Source organism: Ostrea edulis, chromosome 1 (genome assembly GCF_947568905.1).
Source record: "Ostrea edulis chromosome 1, xbOstEdul1.1, whole genome shotgun sequence".
Classification (NCBI taxonomy): Eukaryota; Metazoa; Mollusca; class Bivalvia; order Ostreida; family Ostreidae; genus Ostrea; species Ostrea edulis.
Window position 1 is genome coordinate 25,409,955 of NC_079164.1, and position 21,414 is coordinate 25,431,368.

At 34.1% G+C, this 21,414-nt stretch overlaps 1 protein-coding gene and 1 long non-coding RNA gene across 6 annotated transcripts; one reads left to right on the forward strand and one right to left on the reverse strand.

Moving 5' to 3' along the window:
• Positions 1-1,422: 1,422 nt before the first annotated feature.
• On the reverse strand, positions 1,423-9,343 carry LOC125663802 (uncharacterized). 2 transcript variants are annotated; one of them, XM_048896175.2, is made up of 7 exons: positions 9,249-9,343; positions 9,009-9,140; positions 7,632-7,836; positions 6,139-6,328; positions 5,983-6,031; positions 5,106-5,308; positions 1,423-4,006 (listed from the first exon to the last, which is right to left on the reverse strand). In XM_048896175.2, exons 1-7 carry the CDS (start codon positions 9,309-9,311, stop codon positions 3,697-3,699), a joined length of 1,152 nt encoding a protein of 383 aa, XP_048752132.2. In that variant the 5' UTR covers positions 9,312-9,343; the 3' UTR covers positions 1,423-3,696. The 2 variants fall into 2 exon arrangements, with proteins under 2 accessions (XP_048752132.2, XP_048752131.2); XM_048896174.2 differs by having other exon boundaries at positions 9,006-9,140.
• Positions 6,318-14,412, forward strand: LOC125663803 (uncharacterized). 4 transcript variants are annotated; one of them, XR_008799817.1, is made up of 3 exons: positions 6,318-6,336; positions 12,832-13,192; positions 13,305-14,412. It is a non-coding gene; the product is annotated as an uncharacterized LOC125663803 (long non-coding RNA). The 4 variants fall into 4 exon arrangements; XR_008799814.1 differs by lacking the exon at positions 6,318-6,336 and adding an exon at positions 9,383-9,572; XR_008799815.1 differs by lacking the exon at positions 6,318-6,336 and adding an exon at positions 9,414-9,564.
• The last annotated feature ends 7,002 nt before the right edge of the window (positions 14,413-21,414 follow it).

Here is a 21,414-nt window from a genome sequence, read left to right on the forward strand (position 1 = left end):
TAAAAATGTTCAATTGTTGACACATTTAATCACCGACCATTTTAGTCCAACTCTAATACCAAAACCCCTACCCCTCGGATAATGAAATATACAAATTTGGCAAAGGATTACCTGCTCATTCTAAACATTCATTCAGTTTCAATTTAGCATGAATAACATTAAAACTTTTGGTTTTTAAATGTTTTACACATAAACATTACATATATGCCAAGTTTGGCCCCACCCTGGAGTAAGAACCTCTACCCTGGGATTGATGAAATTTACAACTTCGGTATAGGCTTTCTAGCTCCGTGTTAGAATAGGTCCTCAGTACCCCTTACTTATCGTAAGAGGCGACTAAATGGGGCGGTCCTTCGGACGAGACCGTATAAACCGAGGTCCCGTGTCACAGCAGGTGTGGCACGATAAAGATCCCTCCCTGCGGAAAGGCCGTAAGCGCCGAACATAAGCCTAAATTTTAAAGTCCTTCACCGGCAATGGTGACGTCTCCATTTGAGTGAAAGATTCTCAAGAGGGACGTTAAACAATATTCAATCAATAAATAAATCTTCATCACTATGCATTTAGTTTTTGTTACAGGTGTGCAGTTGTAGAGAATTTTGAAATATAGTAAATTTTTGGCAGTTTTTACCCTGCTACCAGGAGTCTTGAAATTTACAATTGATGCCTCCCTTGTCCCAAAGATGCTTCATATCAAGTTTAAAAAGGATTGGAAAAGTAGTTATCAAGAAGTTTAAAATGCTCCATTGGTAACGCACGACGGATGCTGATCAATTGCAATAGGTTACCAGAGTTTACTCAGATGACCCTAAATGTTGTTTAGAAAAACTGCTATAAAGTTCGCCACCCCAAAACAGACTTGGGTACCTCAGATATTTGCATGATGATGCACAATGCGACTGAATTTTTAGTCAAAAAAAGAGAAGGTTTCAGTTTTCCCATATCCTCTGTATTCACCAGATTTGGCCCCCTTTGGATATTTTTCTGTTTCCAAAGTCAAATATCAGATACATTTTGAGAAATGCCCTTGGATCTGCTCTTTCTCACTATTTGAATAGTGTCCTCATTTAACAGTATGGACTGTGCTTCCAAAGTGGATTGAGTGACTCAAAAGGTGTATTCAGGCAGATGGACAGTATGGATTTTGAAGGGCAAAACACGTTAAAATGTTCCAAAGCATTTGTAGTATAGAAGCAATGCAAGTGACATTATTTTTGGAATACCCTTTGTACTAGGGCATTTACAATATCTTCAATATGCTTTACTCTAATTTTCCTATATAAATTATTTTATGACATATTCATCTTCTCCTGAAGAGCATTGTAAATACACAGTAACTTCCCATATATTACATAATCCTCACAAAGGAATATATTAATGATATTATCATTCTCACATAACAGTTAACTAAACAGACTAAGCTTTGTATGAACATAGTTTATTGTGTAAATACACAAAAAGATAAGATGCAAGTTCTTAACAGTCTAAGAAAATCTATCAAAATTTAAACATGTACTAATTTCCATGCAGCAATGCTTATAATAAGAAGAGTTTGACAGCCTCTGTTCAAATTACACAAAAATACTTTTATATTGATGGAGTTAACACAGTCTCACACAGCACCAAAACCATTTGACAGGAGAGTATGTTTTACTAAATTAATCCACTTTGTTATCATATGTTCTAAGTCTTAATCATATACTGATTTCGCCAAACAGTTGCCTGTATCTATATGAATAATCTTGCAGAGAAATGGAAATTATAAAAACAGAAAAAAACTGGGGTCATAGTGCTTGTTATTGATCTAAAGTGCGTTAAAATTGACCTTTTTACACTTTTAAATTTATTTGTGTAAGCTTGCTTTGTCTTTTGGTGTCAACACAATATAAAGAAAGCAAATCATCACATTACATTAAGGTAACTCCACTCTCATGTGACATCATAGATTTTTGCTAAATCTCTTATCAATCAAACTTTGTGCATGATAGAAATATAATCTTCTGAAGAAATTTTATTCACTGTGTACAATAAAAAAAAACCCTGTAAACTATTTGATGCTGAAAAGTTTATATTATCTGTAAAAAAAAAAAAATGTTGTCAAGGGCAATAACTCTTATGCTGGTATTTTCTCTTGTACGACTCTTTTTAATAAAAATATGCGATATTCTGATGTTCCCATATACTTCTGTTTAGGTGGCAATAAACACATTTTCTTTGATTAAACTATATTTCAAAAGAGGGAATTAATTCAGTTTTTTACTCCGAAGCCTTAATAAATAGTGTGAGAATTGGGTTACATAAATAATGACCTTTTTGCACTGAAAATGCACAAATATTCAAACCTTTGGTTTGCAACATACATGTATCAGTATTACATGTACATTGTTTAATGTTTAACATCATTTCACAATCACAAAAACAACAGTCAACTGGTTCATGTCCAGTAGCTTAATTCAATAAATGAACATTATATCTAAACAGTGTCCAAATTTGCAAGATAGAACACACTTTCTTAAAATGCCTTTAAGACACAGAAAAAGAAATAAATAAAACCATATTTACACCATATAATGGAAATTATGCACTTCTTTTGTGAAATATATCTAAGCTAAGAGATTCTTGGGCATTACTGCATCAGGGAACATGAATTTCAATTTTAGGTAATAAATAAGTGTACAGTGTATATGTTGAGCTCATGCATTCTCTAGATCTTTGATCTGTGGAGAGAATACAAGTAAAAGATGCAAGTGTTTAATCAACATTAACATTGCATTAAACATACTGAAAACCTGCCTGTAATTTGAAAGAATAATCTTTTCAAGGGTTGCTACTGAAATTTTAAAGTGATCATGTTCTAACTCAAGGTACCGTTTTAACCATTGCAGTTATATATGATGTCAATCTGATTAAAATCAGATCTTTGATCCATTCCAGTAATATTATGAAGCAACATGATATTACAGGAGTGGATCAAAGATCTGACTTTAATGCTACACCAGAGAAATTTTATTTGGATAAAAATGGAGGATATGTACAATATTTTAAAACTGAAACCTTTCAAATTTACTTTATTTAGTCAAAACCATACAGTTTTAGTAGAAAGTAATATTTAAAGAAAAAATCTACAGTTGATCTTCAGTTGAGCAGACGACATCCTAACCAACTGAGCTACTCATTTAGGCAATGACTTTCGAAATGAATGAACAAATATTGCTGATATTTATTTTTTCATTCATGTTTTAAGACTTTAAGGAAGTCAGTCATTATGACGCTGTAAAGTACCCCTTAATCAGATTGATCTGATGCAACATAAACATTATGGCAGACAATAACATGCGTATGAAAAGTACACGGCTTGTATCATTTTCCCCCTCAAACCCTCAAATTAGTAGACTTAATTTAATAGCAATCAGAGCAATATATCTTTACTATGTGCATCAATCCTCACAACACTCTCTATTTCTTACTGATCTGAGGACCCCTACATCTGTTCTGCCCCATATTTTATAGAGCTGAGCAATGACTAAGCACCAAATGAGCCACAACACTTTTAAACATAGTATTTCTCATAAATTCAGCTAGAAAAATAATTTCAAAATATCCTAAAATTGAAATTGAACACCATTAATCTCATTCTATAAGCAACATTATTTAGGAAAGACAATGACGAGACATCAACATTATTGCACTGGTCCATCAATCGGCAGTTAAATCAATGTTCATGGGAAACAGAAAGTCATGCATAGCATATTTCCATGTCCATAACCGTGCCACTTTGTTAAACTGTTCTCTCTGTGTTTGATAAACCTTTCCTATCACAGGTTCCATACACACAAAGCAATATGGATCTGTCAGCAGGGACTGAATGCTGATCAGAACTTTAGATATTGTCAAAGCTAAGCTCCAGTTGTGATGAATAGAGTCAAGTCCCACATCACCATGTCTGCTGATGTTGGGATGAAATATTTTGGTGATGAACCTCACTTTTGGAGGTCTCATAGGATAACTGAAAATATAAAAACAATCAGCATCATTCTTAAACAGATTTACAGTTATAGTGAACCAGCGAAATACAATTCGTTATAACCAAATTTCGCTATATCCAATACAATTTTTGGTATTTTAATCTCATTGGTGAATAAAATTCACTTTCAAATAAGCATGAATTCATTACAAGTGTATTCAAAATAGGCATGTTTTACTTTACAATTTCATCTAATTTCAAAAAGAATGCACATGCATGTATGACTAAAATGGTGAAATTTCCTTGAACTGAAACTTCAGTATGCTTGACAGAAGATGATAAAACAGATCACCCCAGATGGTAACAAACTCATGTTCAACTCTTGACCTTCCTGTACCCTCACACATGAAACCTCAACCTTTGCCGTAAACAGACAAGAAGTCTTTGTACAGTTTTGAGAGATAATATAGCTCATTTTGACGATTTTTTCTCCCCTCAATCACCTTATAAATCCTTCTAATATCATAAAAAAAAATAAGTGAAGGATATTTATCAACTTTGAAATGAATACATTAGGAGCCAGCTTATATAGCAGATAAAATTTTTGTCCAGGAAGCAAAAATTCAGAGGACATAATTTGAAGACTATAATTGTTGAAATCTTGGAAATAAATGCAGATATAAGCATAAAATTGTTATTATTACAGAAAATGACTTGTACAAGTCATTTGATCTCAATTTAATTCTTTTAAAAAATTTAAACAAAATGGCCTTTACTATTCCTTCAAAAGTTAAGGTCAAGGTTGAAGTTGTGGGAAAACAAACAAATATGCATTCAATCTTGGAGACATAAAATATTGTGTGGGTACTTAATTTAGGAATTTTGAAATTCAGTACAGTTCAAGCTGATGCACTATTTGATGTAATCACAGTATGGTATTTCTAAGTTTGGTAATGTATACAAATGTGAATAGATTTTGATATTTAAGCTTAACCATAAATCAGTAATCTTACTTCATCGCAAAAGGTACTAATATATGAAATCTTCCTAAAATAAGTGTACTTAGACAGTATTACAAATCTTATGAAGCTCTTCCACTTAAAATCACAGATTTACCTCTTGTAAACTAGAGTTCATTTACCTCTGTGGTATTTGTAAGTACAAAAGAAAAAGTCCCCCCTCATATGGGCTGCCTTGTGGTCCAGTTATTGATGCTTGCCAGTGGCAGCAGTGTCTGTCTAAGGGCGTGGCCTTAATGCCCTCAGGGGGGTCAGACTTTAAGGTCTTCAGTTCACTGCGTAACCTCCTGTGTCTCCATGAATTTTCCTCTATTGGTGGCGTGCTCTATAAATATATACAAATATTTTTAATCAATGAGCTGTATATCTACATGCGACATGGTTGTGGGGTTTTTTTTTTCAAGGTACATATGTGTTAAACTGATATAACATACAATGTATTCAATATATAACATTCAGTGGAATTATTTACAGTTAACTCTACTGTAGTGAAAAGACTATATTAGTCTACACTGTTTTCTCATGTGATTGTAAACCAAGTTTTTATTTGGAAATGAAGATATTCTCTATCTGTCATAATTATGTTCTTCATAATTACATTGTTACTGGGACAAAATCATCCGAATAAAACTTCATATTAATTTCTTCCAAAGACATTACGGCTTTATAATATGAACAATGGCAAAGCTCCTACATGTGATTTTAAGTTTTGAAGGGTTCATATTGTTGAAATGGAAGAAACCGGGTAACATGGAATAAACCCAGGTGTAGTCACCCAATCAGACACACGGATTTCACCTGGATATTACGGTATCCTCCCGTGACAATGATGCCCTCACACCCATATATCTGAGCTGATGAATTTACTTAATCACTGTATGACAAATTTACAAACCATAAAATTGTTGCATTGAATAAAAAAAAATGTTGACGTGAATAAAGTTTTTTGACATTATTTGAGGCATGAGATTTACTTTAGCGCAGTGATAATTGACTTACCTGTAGCATCATGCTCTCTAAGCAATATTTACATGGTGAACTTTCCAACCTAAAACATGGACATACAAATAAATCCATAAACAAACAACAAAGTCTTCCCATGCAATTTAATTACATTAAAATCAGTCATTTGAAATTCCAGAACTATAAACTTACAATTTGGTGTAGATTATTTTCCAGTTTTTAACTCTGTATTGAGGATAGAACAATGGCCACCTCAGCTTACAGGATTCCTTCCATTGAGCATCTGTTGTTTCACCGTCCAGAATTTGCCTCCATCGGGTACAAACTCGACCTGCTGTCCACAACGAAATGTCATCCAGATATTTGAATACCACCAATAAAACTGCAAAGGTAAAAAATCAATACATTTTATAAAACTGGAAAAGTGGAAAAATAATCAAATTTATTCATTAAATGTTGACATACATGAATTATATGGGTGTCCCTCATTACAGGAATATTCGCATATTATTCAAAACTTAGCAGTCATATGTCAGGAACTATTTGGCACAATCATGAATTAGCATTGTTCATACAATTTGAGATTCAAGTATGTATAAAATGACTTTAGCTTATATTTTACAAAACATATAATTATAGTATATATATGTACAATAGTGAAGGGTTTATACTATAGGTATACACTCTTGAGTTTAGAGGTGGTGGCCATGCTATTCAACCCATCTAAAGTTACTCTGTCAAACACCAAAGTCTACATCAATGGAAGTGAAATCTCCATAGAGACTTACTACCTCAACAAGTATAGTTTATTCTTATGAACATGATGAATTGTGAATTAGTACATTGACTGCAATAGTGGAGAGTTCTTATCTCTGCCCCATGTGACATAGTAAAGACTAGTATAGGTGGGTAGGTCAATGTACATACTGGGCTAGATACACATAGTATTTCAATATCCATACTGAAATGAATAAATTTCAAACTTTATAGACATATCACTCCAACAAACTACAAAACTCTCAACTATCTAGATTCTAAACATAAAATGGTAAGATTGTTTTGATTGTTTTGATGTTTTCCGCCACACTCAACAATTTTTCAGTTATATGGTGGCGCCAAGTTTTTATTGGTGGAAGAGAGAACCCAGATACAATGTACCTGGGAAGAGATCACCGACCTTCCGAAAGTAAACTGGAAAACTTTCTCACTTACCGGCGCGAGCGGGATTCGAACCCGTGCCGACAGAGGTGAGAGGCCATGTGATTTTGAGCGTAATGCTCTAACCACTCGGCCACGGAGGCCCCTAAAATGGTAAGAAAGCTACCCTTTATCGATTTCCCTGGCATTAAAATCATGTTTGGACAAATAAATTTTAGAATGCACTTGTCCGTTGGACAATCAGATATTAAATGTTAATGTCCACCCCAACAATTCTATTCTCCCAGTAAGCCAAAGCTCAAATGTAGGCAAAAAAGGAATGTGAATATGAAAATTTCCCAAGAATAAGCAAATTACATTTGTAATTTCAAATCCATTTGTGAGACATTAATGAGATTTTTGCTCATGACTTGAGTTAGAAAAGGTTTAGCAATGAAATCTACAACTCAACAAAATACAAACATAACTTTAAAGAAAAGTTATGAATCAGGAAGTAGAATTGAAGACAATGTCAGATTTTGATATACCCTCTGGAGGTATGGAGTCTACCAGTCCCTCTGGTACATGGTCTTGTTTGGTGCTAACTGTAAGAAGGGAAATCCTCTCTGCCAATTTGTCCTGTTTGTGGGGGATTGGTTTAACTCGCAGAGTGGGACGCTGGGCCTCTTGTGTGTAAAAATCACTCTCAACCCCCGGTTCTTCATTGCCAGAGTCAGCATCTGAATCATCTTTCTGTAAAACAGTAAAACATTCAGAGGATTGCTCTCCCACCTTTGATGATATAGGTAAGCATACAAATTGTCATTTTCTTTTCTCCAAAAGTCTGTAGAATTCATAGTGGTTAAAATAATAGAATGTCAGCAAGTCCATGTCTGAGGAATTTTGTATCTGTATTGGGTAGAACTAAATATTGGGGGTTGTTCCCCACAGAACGTCAGGTTTTAATGATGGTACTCCTGTAAAGTGGTCTTAAATGGTGTTTGCATGCAGTCTGATATGTGGTCAAATGCTAGCACATGGTAATGAACAAAAGTACCACCACGGTACATGATATGCCCATGAAAAGCTAATATAGGGTGTTTTTCTTACACCATGATTTGTAGAACTTGACTTCAGGTTGTATTGATCAGCAATCATCAGGGTGTGACATACATGTACTTTCTTTGCATCATAAAAACAGACAAATTATGTACTCTCTATGTAATATTTTCACTTAGCTAAGGTGTATGTGTACCAAGTTTGAAAGTTCTTGTCCTAACAGTTCAGTCTGTATCCTGCTACGACGACCTTGACTTTTGACCTTGAGAAACAATAGGCATCTCCACTTGGCATAAGCTGAGCTTTCCCTATAGGTAACATGTGTATACAATGTTTAAAAAAATTAAACCATACCCTTGGAACTTGAAAATTTTGATCAAATGACGTCAATTTGAATGCAAGCATGCAGACATGTGTTTCGCCATTTTGAATCTCGTCTATGGAAGTTCACGTCGTTCTGAGTTGTTATGAATGATAAAATCCGTAAAAGTATGTAGACCATATTTTTTCAATCATGTAGTCACTCTCCGATCGAACCATGCCTCCCATGTTTGTGTTACTTAACACCTATGCTGAATATGACGTCACAATGCACTGTTAACATAAAATGTGTTATATGTTTCCCCCGTTCAATGAATAAGTGGACTAAATGTCTGAAGTCGTGTTACAACTTGATTTGACAGAGCTCTGTCCTCACACTTTTGACCATCTTTGGATTTTAAAAATTATGTTATGGATATAAATACTACTTTCAAATCATACTTTTTGCTTCGCCCTCAAATCATTGGGTGCTGATTTGGTTTTTTAAAAAAGGGGGAGGGGGTTAGATCTAGCTATCCATCTGTATACTTGGGGTATCATACCACCTCTACGAATATTTCCTGTTGTCCATCCTCAATATCAATGTCTGACGAGAACAAAAACAAATGGCACGTGCTGCAGACTGGTTGTCCAAAATTATGGCTGTAGTAGCCGTCGCACACCATGCAACAAGAAAACTACAAAAAAGTGGATACATTTTAAACAATCTCAGAATTCCTTGAGGCTAAAGTGGAATATAGTGCTTAATTTCATTGAAATTTTGTTATATAATTTTATGTATTCACTTCTGTGGTTAAAAATTCCTTTAAGCTTCCAACATCGATTAGACTATTTTCATTCGCAGCCATTTTTGTTATGTTTTAAAACCTTATCAAATATCGAACCCGATCGAAAAAGTTAAAAAGTCGGATGGGGATCGGCCTCTTTTTTGCTTGTATTGTGCTTTTATGTACACTTACATTGTATTTGAATTAAAGTAAATGTATGGTAATATGATTCTATTTATCTGTCAGTTAACATAGCTGCCCTTGAATTCAAGTCATGCTTCGTTACCTGTCCGCCAGGTGGCAATTCACTTCAATTTCCGCCAAAACAACACAGGTAATGAGGTATGGACTGGTCAATGATCTGTATCTAAACATTTGATTATGTATAAATTCTATATCGGACAGGTTCAATGTGATAACACTGCGTTTATAACAGTTTGAGTGCTCTCAAAGAGTTTTAAATTGTACTCGCTCATCTGTCATCAGTCGTCAAAAGATTTATATAGGCCTACGCACAATTTACTGGTCAGATCGCTTTGTGTAGCAAGGGTTTTTTCTGATCGTGCGTAAGGAAATATCCATTGAAATATTTATTTATTATTAATATTGGATTTATTTTAAAATTAGTTAATGCCTGTATTTGGAAAGATGACGAATTCAGAAAATTAATATAAAACTAAGGACAAATTGAGGTACAAATGCAGCTAATTTAAGCTTCCAAAACTCTATAGAACACCTGTAAATGTCCAGGTGCATGGTCGTGGTAGCTAAACATTCGGTATTTACTTACGGCAGTGAGTTTGAAAAATTAAAAATTAACATTATAAAGTAGCTTATATGAATCCTAAGGTACATTTATTTTGTTTCATAGTCATTAGGCTAGTATTTACATGTAGGACTTGGCTCCTTGCACAAGTGTTTATTGATTTATTTTTTCTCTCCTTTTAGAATTATCTTTATCAATTCAAAAATTATTATGGGTGAAATAAGAATTTTATTTCCAACATTATGATGATCATAATTTTATATATACAAATAAAAGCTAGAGCTATATATATATATATATATATATCTATAGTCGTTGTGGCCGAGTGGACTTACGCACTGGTTTGACAATCTTGCTAGGCGGTGGGTGCCGTACGTCGCTGGTTCGACCCCGGGCTGGGGCGAAAATTTTCAGTACCTAGTTGTGATTATTTGGTGCTTTATATATTAATTAATTGATTTTCACATGTATCATTTAGATCCTAGGGGTAAACGTAAGGTTGGGTGTTATAATTGTTTGTTTGTGCTTTATATCTATATATATATATATCAATTGGTAAGACTTAGTTATTTACATGTACAATGTATTATAAACCACATCTAGCTGTAATAAATAGTGACACTAAATCTACTCCATTAACATATGTTGTGCACTGTTGATTGTACTTTTTATACATCTTATCTGCTATTGTATGGCTGATACTTTCTTTTTCTCTTGTACGTGTGAGCATTCCTAAATTAGTATATATGCGGTGATCATAATTAGGAACTCAAAGGACAGTGCTAACCAATTAAGGTCACAAGGTCATTACTAAAGAAATAGTTAAAAATTTGTCTTGGCCCACATCTTTATAATAGTAGACAGATGTTAGGAAGACATACTTGGCACAAATATATTGCTTATGACCATTTACAGTTTGTTAAGATCTTGAATGAAGGTCATTTGGCTTAAGTCAAGGTCATCAGTAAAAATCTGAAACATCTTTTCGGGGCCACAACTTTGCACAGAAAGATATATTAAAACAGTGATACCATGGTGATCCGGGTTAGAATAGGTAGATCCTCAGTTCCCCTTGCTTGTCATAAAAGGCGACTAAATGGGGCGGTCCTTTGGTTGAGACCGCAAAAACCGAGGTCCCGTGTCACAGCAGGTGTGGCACGATAAAGATCCCTCCCTGCTCAATGGCCATAAGCGCCGAGCATAGGCCTAAATTTTGCAGCCCTTCACTGGCAGTGGTGACGTCTCCATATGAGTAAAAAATTCTCGAGTGGGACGTGAAGCAATAATACAATCAATCATCAACAGTGATTTTTTTGGGGCCAAAATGCCACCGATATTCGGCTGTTTCCCCTCACTAAAATTAGCTATTTTTTCCCAATTATATATATATATGTTTTTCCCAATTTCAAATCTAGGAAAATTAGGCCATTTAAAAAAAAGGTTACCGTATATTGCTAACAAAGAGTAAATACGTTTTTTCTTCAGTTTTATTCTCCAAACCACTGTACATGCAAAAAGTTTTGTAAAGAATATGTAAAACAATAGAGGCATCCATATAAGCAGATATGCAGCGAAGTATATAGTTTCCAGATACACATTAAGCCATATTGTTGACAATTTAGTTTGACCACCATTATATGTAGGGTCAGGCTAATAACAGGAAGTGGCCAACAGTATAGGGTTTTACTAAAATCCGAAAAATACAAACAGGAGAGACATTGTGGAAACTTGATTATAAATAAAATATTCACAAGATTATGGGTACAAATGCTGGTAAATTAATAATTTGTTTTTTTCTTTATGAAATTAGACAATAAGTATTTTTTAGAAAAAGTAAATGATATCTATACAAGGTGTGACTTCCAATACATATGAAATAAACCTCAAACAAACAAAAATGTTATTTGATTATTTTATGCATCTTTACCATTTTAATTTACTATGAATGATTTTTCCCAATTTGAGGAAAATGTCGCTAATTTTTCCCAATTCAAAAGGAGGGGTAGTAGTTTGAAAAACAAAAAAAATCACTCAGACAGGCCTGGGGTAATGGGTAATGTGCATGTAATGACAGCTAATTTCAGTGTAAATGGGGGTTTAATGTGTAATGGGCCACTTTTGCATTACAAGTAATGGTAATGTAATGCATAACTTGTAGAAATTAACATACATGTAGTGTAATGCACATTACATTACTTCAAATAGTTGATGATATTTTGGAGATTTAAATTAATTCATTATATTAATTATGATTGACTTTTCAACTTATGAACAAAAAGACCAGACAGTTGTTTTCTGATTTTGAAACATTGATGACAAACAAATGCAGTGAATTATAACTTTGATGCATTTCCTAACATTAATGAATATTCTGTGTGCTAAATTTTAAATTCATCGATCATAATAAAGAAATAATTTTTCTTTAATATCAGTATGCTATATAATGTGTAATGTAATGTAATGCAGTAATTCTCAAGTACTGTGTAATGTGAAGCATTACATTTCAAAATAGGGTTAATGGTAATGTCAATAAATTTTCTAAGTAATGGTAATGTAGTGCATTACATTGCTATGTAATTGACCCCAGGCCTGCACACAGAGTAAAACCATGCAGAATTTCTTGCATGAAAGCAAGATACAACAGATCCATTGTCTTCTGTATTCACCAGACATGGTCACATGTTCCTATTTTTCTCTTTTTTAACATTAACAGTATTCATCAGTGTATCAAAGCATTGCCACTCAACATTTCTATGTAACAATTCAATAACTGCAATCTCAAAAGAACTTCATTTCTTTGTATTAAACGTTTTTTTTTTTAAAAATATGTTTCAGGTGACTGAAATGGAATTGGTTTGGTAAACTTACCATTAAGCATGCGGCGAAGAAAATACTATTAAACATAACAATTTCATAAGTGACATGGTAAATGACAAATTCGCACCAAATGATCCCTTCACATCAACAACTCTTACCCCATCTAGTACAATCAACCCCAATCGGGGCTATCCAGCCCCCCGGGTGGATGATGGGCGTTCCTCCAGGGACACGGTGACTGCCGTGACTGTTGCCATTCTTGCTGTTATCATGGTAATCACAATTATTCTGGTCGTCCACGCCATTCGTAAACTTCGCCATGCGAGGAGGAGAAGGGAACGACCGATTCCTGCAATATCCACAGAAATCATGGAAACTCGTATGTATCAGAAAAATTGTTTATATAGTATATATATATATAATATCGTATATTTTGCTTATTTATATATAATCTTCAATGTTCTCAACTTGTTTATTTTTATTTTGGTCAGCTGAAGCAGCATATAGCGATTCTAGTATCCAAATCAGTCAGCCTTCCCCTGCCGTGATTTGGGAGCCAATAGAAACTCAACACTCGCACGAGTTATATCCTATTGAAATCAACCAGCCTGGAAATTCATTTATCAACATCTCATTTTCTTCAACCTAATATTTGAGTAAAATATTAATAACATTGTACTGAACATTTCAAAAGCTGTCAATATTACATGTATATCAAGTATGTTCAACCACAATATACATATCCCAAACAGATCTAAATTAAAGGTAAAGGGATTATTTGGTGCTCATGTGAATCTCGAGTGATCTGAACATATTCTCCATGTGCATCATTATGTTTTTTATGCCCCTGAGATCGAAGATCGGGGGGGCATATTGTTTTTGTCCTGTCTGTCATTCTGTCTGAAACTTTAATCTTGCTAATAACTTTTGAACAGTAAGTGATAAAGCTTTGATATTTCACATGAGTATTCCTTATGACAAGACCTTTCCGTGGGTACCAATATTTTTTACCCTTTGACCTTGGAGTTTGACCTACTTTTTGAAAACTTTAAACTTGCTAATAACTTATGAATAGTAAGAGCTAAAGCTTTGATATTTCGCATGAGTATTCCTTGTGACAAGACCTTTCCGTTGGTACTAAACCTTTTGACCTTGACATTTGACCCACTTTTTAAAAAATTTACATTGGTCATAACTTCTAAATGGTAAATATTAGAGCTTTCATATTGTACATGAGCATTTCTTGTGACAGGATCTTTCTACTGGTACCAAGATATTTGTTCTTGTGACCTTGGCCATCTTTGGAATTGGCCATTATCTGGGGCATATGTCTTTCACAAACACATCTTGTTTTCATATGCAATACATACAATGTATTTTTTTTTTTGGATCGTGTGTCTCTGTATATAATCTTGTGAGAAGTTACTATTTCAACATCAATAATAAATCCTGCTGTGATATTTAGGGATTTGTATGATAAAATTCCAACATGAGTTTGATTTTTTTTAACCCATGTGCCATTCCAAGCTTACATTGTAATGGTATATATTTGTATTGTTACATCATGTTGCTAATATTATTTATAAAGAATTCTGAGAGCTTGAGTTTTAAATTGTTTCTGTCAAGGAGAAATAAGAGAACCACAATCAGTACATTGTATTGCCATCGGACAGTGAAATTCAACCTGTAAGCATATTAAGCCCTCTGAATTGATATCACACACAGTCTGAATAGAAAGGCCTTAAAGTAGGTCATGTTGTGCTAATCTATCTGAAATGTGAACTGATTATGTATTTCTCCAAGAGGGAGGTGGAACAAAATGTCAGTGCAATATCTGTATCTATGATGAGAAAAAGTCCTAAACTATTTGACCTACTTTTAGCCTTAAAGTAGGTCATGGTTCACCAATTAAGTTGAAATGTGGACTGATCATGTATTTCTCTGAGAGGAAGGTTGTGACAAACTTTCAAGGCAATACCTTTATCCATAAAGAAAACAACCTGGAAAACTGTTTGACCTACTTCTACTCCTAAGGCAGGTCATAGTGCACAACTCCAGCTGAAATGCTAACTGAACTTATATTCCTCCGAGATGAAGCTTGTGACTAAATTTCAGAGCAATATTTGTGTCTATAATGAAAAAAAGTCCAAAAACTGTTTGACCTATTTTTATCCTTCAAGTAGGTCACGGTACACTAATCCAGCTGAAATGCAAACTCACTCTTGCGCTTCCTGAGGAAGAAATTGTGACCAAATTGTAGCGTTGTAAAAGCATTCGTACGGAGAAAGTCTGATTAACACGACCATCAACTAACACAGATGGACTTACCAATCCAGCTGAAATGCAACGTGAACTTATATTCCGACGAAAGGAAGCTTGTGACTAAATTTCAGGGCAATATCTGTATCGATGATGGAAAAAAAGTGTTTGACATACTTTTAGCCTGAAAGTAGGTCAAGGACAGACCAAATTAATTCAGTTGTAATGCAAACTGAACTAACGTCTTGTATTTCTCCGAGAGGAAGCTTGTGACTAAATTTCAGGGCAATATCTGCATCCATAATGAATAAGGTCCAGAAAGCTGTGTGACCTATTTTTAGCCCAAAAGTAGGTTAAGAACGGACTAATCCAGCTGAAATGCAAATTCAATTTGTATTTATCTGAGAGGAAGCTTATGACTAAATTTCAGGGTAATATTTGTTTCCATAATGAAAAAAGTACCATTAGCCCTGAAGTAGGTCAAAGTGCACCAATCCAGCTGAAACTTGCGCTTCTTGAGGGAGAAATTGTGACCACATTTCAAAGCCGTGCATATATGCATCCGTTACGGAAAAAAATCCGGAAAACATATCGGACGGACAGACAGATAACGCCCTAAAATGATACGCCCCGTTTGACGACGAGCGTATAAAAAGGAATTGTATGAAATATCAACTGAATATCCATGTAAACATCTAGAAGTATTGCACAAGCACAACAGATACTTCTACATCTGTAAATAATCAAAGTACTGAAAGACAGTGGCGTGGGTTGCGAAATGCTTTAGACTCAGGTGAACTTAAAACAGTACAGAAATAGTAATTGCCTGACTGAGGAATAATTAATGGTTATTCATTTTGTAATGATAATTCAACAATGGTAAACAGGATAAGAGAGAGTGTATTCAATCCCAAAGAAGAAACGTGTACATATAGTTTTAAAATGCAGTTTCCAAAATTGAATTAATTGATCATGTCTTGTAAATGAGCAAATTTGTTTTCTCAAGAGAAAAAAGGAAGATGAAACTCATCTCCATGCTCTGTTTTCCTGTTGAGCTTATAGGGAATATTTCAGAACTTTGAGATTGATCACCTTGTAAAATGGAGAATGGCATTAGAGTACGTGGCCTTTCCATTTTGAAATATCCATATCATTTTAGCACGCTGTGGCACTCAAAACTTAAATGTTAAACTCAGAAGAATCATGTTAGTTTTCTTATTACAGGTCAAGATAATAAACGTTTTGTTTCATGATCTAATTACCTGATAAGTAGGATTTTATTGTGTACCGGTATGTATGGAGTGGACAAACAAATATCACATTTATAGACCGTTTTTCAAAAGATATTTCAAATGAGTCATTTATCATGTGTTCAAAATATTCTTACATGGATTTTTAATCTTCAGATTGTTCTCGCGCTCTGTCATGTTATTCCAAAATGAATTGGAATAGATTCGGGAAGTTCTCAAACGATATCTCAAATATACCTCATATGGTTGAAACCGTTCTCAAATTTTGATTAATGTCATACAATAAAAAAAAATTCTCGTATATTCTAATATTGCTAAAATATTAGAATTCTCGATTATAAAATCTTACACCTTGAAAAATCAATAATACAATTCTTTTGAAAATATTTGGACTCAGTCAAAGCGTGTTAGTCGGGTTTGCTCCTGTATATATCTTATCAAATTATCTCATATATACATGTAGTGTCAACTTCTCAATCATATGACATTTCAGTCATGTAATCTCCATAAAAAATTATCAATCTCTCAAAAATCCTCACATGTTCTAATGAGTTTCTTCTATTTCAATCATTAACTATTTCTCATGTTCATAGATTTGCAAATACGTGTAGTTCTCATATGTTCAAATAGATTTCAAATTGTCAGGGCCGTAACTGCCGATGAGGCAGACGAGGCAACTGCCTCGTCTGATTTTTTGGCAAAAAAGAAAATAAAATTATATAAATGTTATATTATAGGATATATGTTTAAAATGAAGACAAGCACCTTTGTCTTTGACACCATATTACGATTCTTTACATAGTACAAATGAAACACAAACATGATAAATTGGGATTTAAAAAGTGTCATTTTCAGTCGTAAAGTCAATCGGCGGCCCCCAATCCCCTGCCTCCCCTGATTTAGAACCCTACTTACGGCCCTGATTGTTCAATAATTTTTGATATGTTTATAAAATATATTTTCTTTTCTAAAGTATAGTCTCAATCATTGAAATCTCAAAACTACTAAAAAGTAAATAATCTAAACGGCAATGGAATGTTTAAGTTCTCAAACTATTTTGACTCAGTCAAATCACATTGTATGTCAGTGGTGTATGTTCCTGACTTTCTGTAAACTTCTATCCTATTTTCTCTCGTGTATAATCTTAAATTTTAAATCGTTACTTATTCTTATCTTTAAATAGTTTTTCGTGTTTTTAAAGTATTTTCATATGATGCGTTATTCAATAATTGTCTGAAGTCCTGGAATTCTCAGTCACTAATTCTCAAACTAATAGAAGATAAATAAAAGCTATCTAAAGTAGACTCAATCAGAGTATTGGGTCCCGTGGAGATCCGCGTTAGAATAGGCCCTCAATACCCCTTGCTTGTCGCAAAAGGCGACTAAATGAGGAGGTCCTTCGGATTATACCTCAAACACCGATTCCCCGTGTCACAGCAGGTGTGGCACGACAAAGATCCCTCCCTAATTAAAAGCCATAAGCGCTGAGCATGGGCCTAAATTTTGCAGCCCTTCACTGGCAATGGTGGTGTCTCCATATCAGTGAAACAATCTCGAATGGGACATTAAACAATATACAACCAACCAACAGACTATAGGGAGGATGTATTCAAACTCAAATTAGGAAGATGCAAAATTAGCTAGAAGCATTTCAACTGCAGCAAGTTAGTCAGAGGATGAACTTTATAAGCATCGAGAGAATCTCTCTATTTGGACACAGGTTGGGGTCAGCTTCAAATGACGCAAAAAAAACAACACGAATAAAAAATGTACATTGTATAAAGTGGACCAGAATTTGACTCCAAACTGTCATAAAGATATATTTCCTGCTGAAAATACAATACAAGAAACACTCTAAATTGCATTTACCTCAATGTGATTCTATAAAAACTTATTGTGTACCAACTGTTGTAAATGATCATACACGATTTCGGCACAATTTAAGCAAACATTTATTCCTTTGTACAACCATCGATAGTCCTCTGTGTACTTGTAGAAAACTAAAAGATCGGAGGCCAGTTTCACAAAACTATCTTATGACTAAGATCCGTCTTAAGACCAAATTTGTCATAAGGTCCATCACAGCTGTTTCACAAAACTGTCATATCTTCAGATAATCTTAAGATTGTTAGAAATCTTAAGACATCCAGATACTTGTCTTAAGTTTACACTGAAGTATGTTGTGCTTATAAATAGGTACCTTATCCAGAGGGAACTTGGTTTCAGGGACAGAAACAATCTATTAGATAATATGGAGGATGTGGACATCATTAATAAGCTTCGTATACCGCGACGTGTGTTCTTTATGATGAACTAAATATTCGTTTAGAATATCCCATATCCAACTTTTTCCTACTTTCGCTGTTTAGGTATATCCACTTTTTCTTCATTTCTTCAACCGACCGGACATAATCGGTTGAATTCACAGCATCTTAAAAACAAATGTCTTTTTTCCCCTCCACCTTGTCAAACAATACTGATATCTCAGCAACTGAAAAGTTTGGACATCGTTTCATAGACATCTTAAATCTTTTGACACCGATTTGTCTGAGTGCATGCACACAGACTTCGTAGCCGCTATGTGATCACAATTAAGCGTATTTTGTATTGCTTATAGGAGTTATTAGATTGATCACTGTTCGTTATCTTCACCTTTATAGGAGTTATTAGATTGATCACTGTTCGTTATCTTCGCCTTTATAGGAGTTATTAGATTGATCACTGTTCGTTATCTTCGCCTTTATAGGAGTTATTAGATTGATCACTGTTCGTTATCTTCGCCTTTATAGGAGTTATTAGATTGATCACTGTTCGTTATCTTCACCTTTATAGGAGTTATTAGATTGATAACTGTTCGTTATCTTCACCTTTATAGGAGTTATTAGATTGATAACTGTTCGTTATCTTCGCCTTTATAGGAGTTATTAGATTGATAACTGTTCGTTATCTTCGCCTTTATAGGAGTTATTAGATTGATCACTGTTCGTTATCTTCGCCTTTATAGGAGTTATTAGGTTGATCACTGTTCGTTATCTTCGCCTTTCATTCGAATACCATTCATTCATTGTTTGTAGGCACAAAAGCAGTGTTGGGTGAATCTATTTCTTCACGTTTTTATGTTTTGGTTAGTTTTCGTACTATTTCATTTCATTCAGTTATTGGCTTTTTCACATAGGAAAGCCTTTGCGCCCAGTATACATGTATAGTCGAACACGCGTATGATAACACGAGTTTTGTTTGATTAATGAGTCGTTCGTTGTAGATTTGCTTAAGTATTTCTTGTGTCTTTGGTTTTCGCTACCCACCCACACCCTCGTTTACTGAATACCTTTTTTGTATTCAGTATATTATTTTGTTGAATAAAACAAGTGCGGCGTTGCTAACTTGTATCAAACGCAACAATCCAGATTGTCTTTTCTTTATATTTCAAATTAGTTAAGCAAATATTTTATTTTCGAAGGAGGAATGGGGAGAAAATTAAAACAAATATATCAGACTTTGATATAGTGTTTCTACAAAAATATCATTCAATGTTTTAATATTTGTATCACGATTTCTGCAATCAAATAGTTAACAAATCGAATGTAACTTTTCAAATACGAAATAAAGTGTAGACCACATGATTTAAAAAAAGAAGTAAGAAGTACAATGTATCAAATTTTATAAATATATTAGATAATTACAAATGCCTAAAATCGAAGTATTTCAACTTCCTATTTATATTTTTCTTTGTATACTTTAATCTTTCATTTACATGTAACATTTAAATTCATCCATGCAGTTGAAAAATTATAAAGGAAACACGGTATTTTACAATGCAACGAGTATACACGTAACAACATCCTAAGAATCTATCTTAAGATTTCTTGAAGTTAAGATAGTTTTGTGAAACGGTTCTGTCGTATCTTATGATTGTAATAAGTCAGATCTTAAGACACTCTTACGATCTATCTTATGACAATCTTAAGATAGTTTTGTGAAACCCGGCCCTGATCAACGAAGCTAGCCCTTTCTAATATACTTTTGACGCCTATGATTTCGGTCTAATTTCATTTCATTGATTTCAAAGAAGTTTAAATTTGTTTTATTTTTATCATCATTTATTTATTTATCTATAGCTATTTATTGAATTTTCACAATTTGTAAGTTTGCTCTTTTGTATTCACCATTGTTTTCATTTAAACTCGGAACCTTTGTAATATAATTTAGTTTGTATATCCGAACGTTTCTAACGAAAGAATGTAAAAGTTTTACTTTCATTTCCACGAATACTTCAATTTCGATGACCAACAAATTACTACATTTACCTTCACTTTGGTCTTTATCAAATGACACAGTCCCTCTAAAACACCCATGGGGCATCCTGTATACAACAGAACAGAGTTATGACTGGTATCGGAATATCGTATAAATTATCTAGATTGATTGTATATTGTTTAACGCCCCTCTCAAGATATTCTCACCCACATGGAGACGGATATGTAGGAGAAATAACCTATATCAAGAAGATGATGAACAACTATTTTCGGAAAAACTCCAAAGTCATCCACCTCCCCTCTATTCAAACACTACTCGTTTTTGCAAAATGCTCTTCGTCATAGGCGTAGCTTGGGTTCAAATATTACCGAGACAGGGGGTCTGGGGGGCTGCGCCCCCAGAATTAGCTATCGACATTTTAACAACGTAAAAGGTGTTTTTTTTGGGTTTTTTTTTTACCGAGGCAGGTGCCTCGGTTGCCTCAATGGAAGCTACGCCACTGTTCGTCCTCGTTTTCATCAGTTGTTTACAGTTTTTCTTCGATTCTGTTTCACATCTTGAGGATTTCAGGTTCAATAGTGTTAGTGTTTTCTATGATACATTCATCTGTAGCTGTTTGAAAGTATATGTTTTGCCGCAACAAAATCAACTTTACACTGTTTTTCAGACGCAGTTTGTTTAAATATATAAGATACATTATAAAGATCTGCTTGAGTTTGCCACTGTGTTCTTAAAAATTTCAGCACAAGGAGAATTTAATTCTTGTGATGTTTAAGGACATTCGCGACGTTTCTGACATTTTCTCTAAATTCATTTTTTCATCTCCTCAGTATGA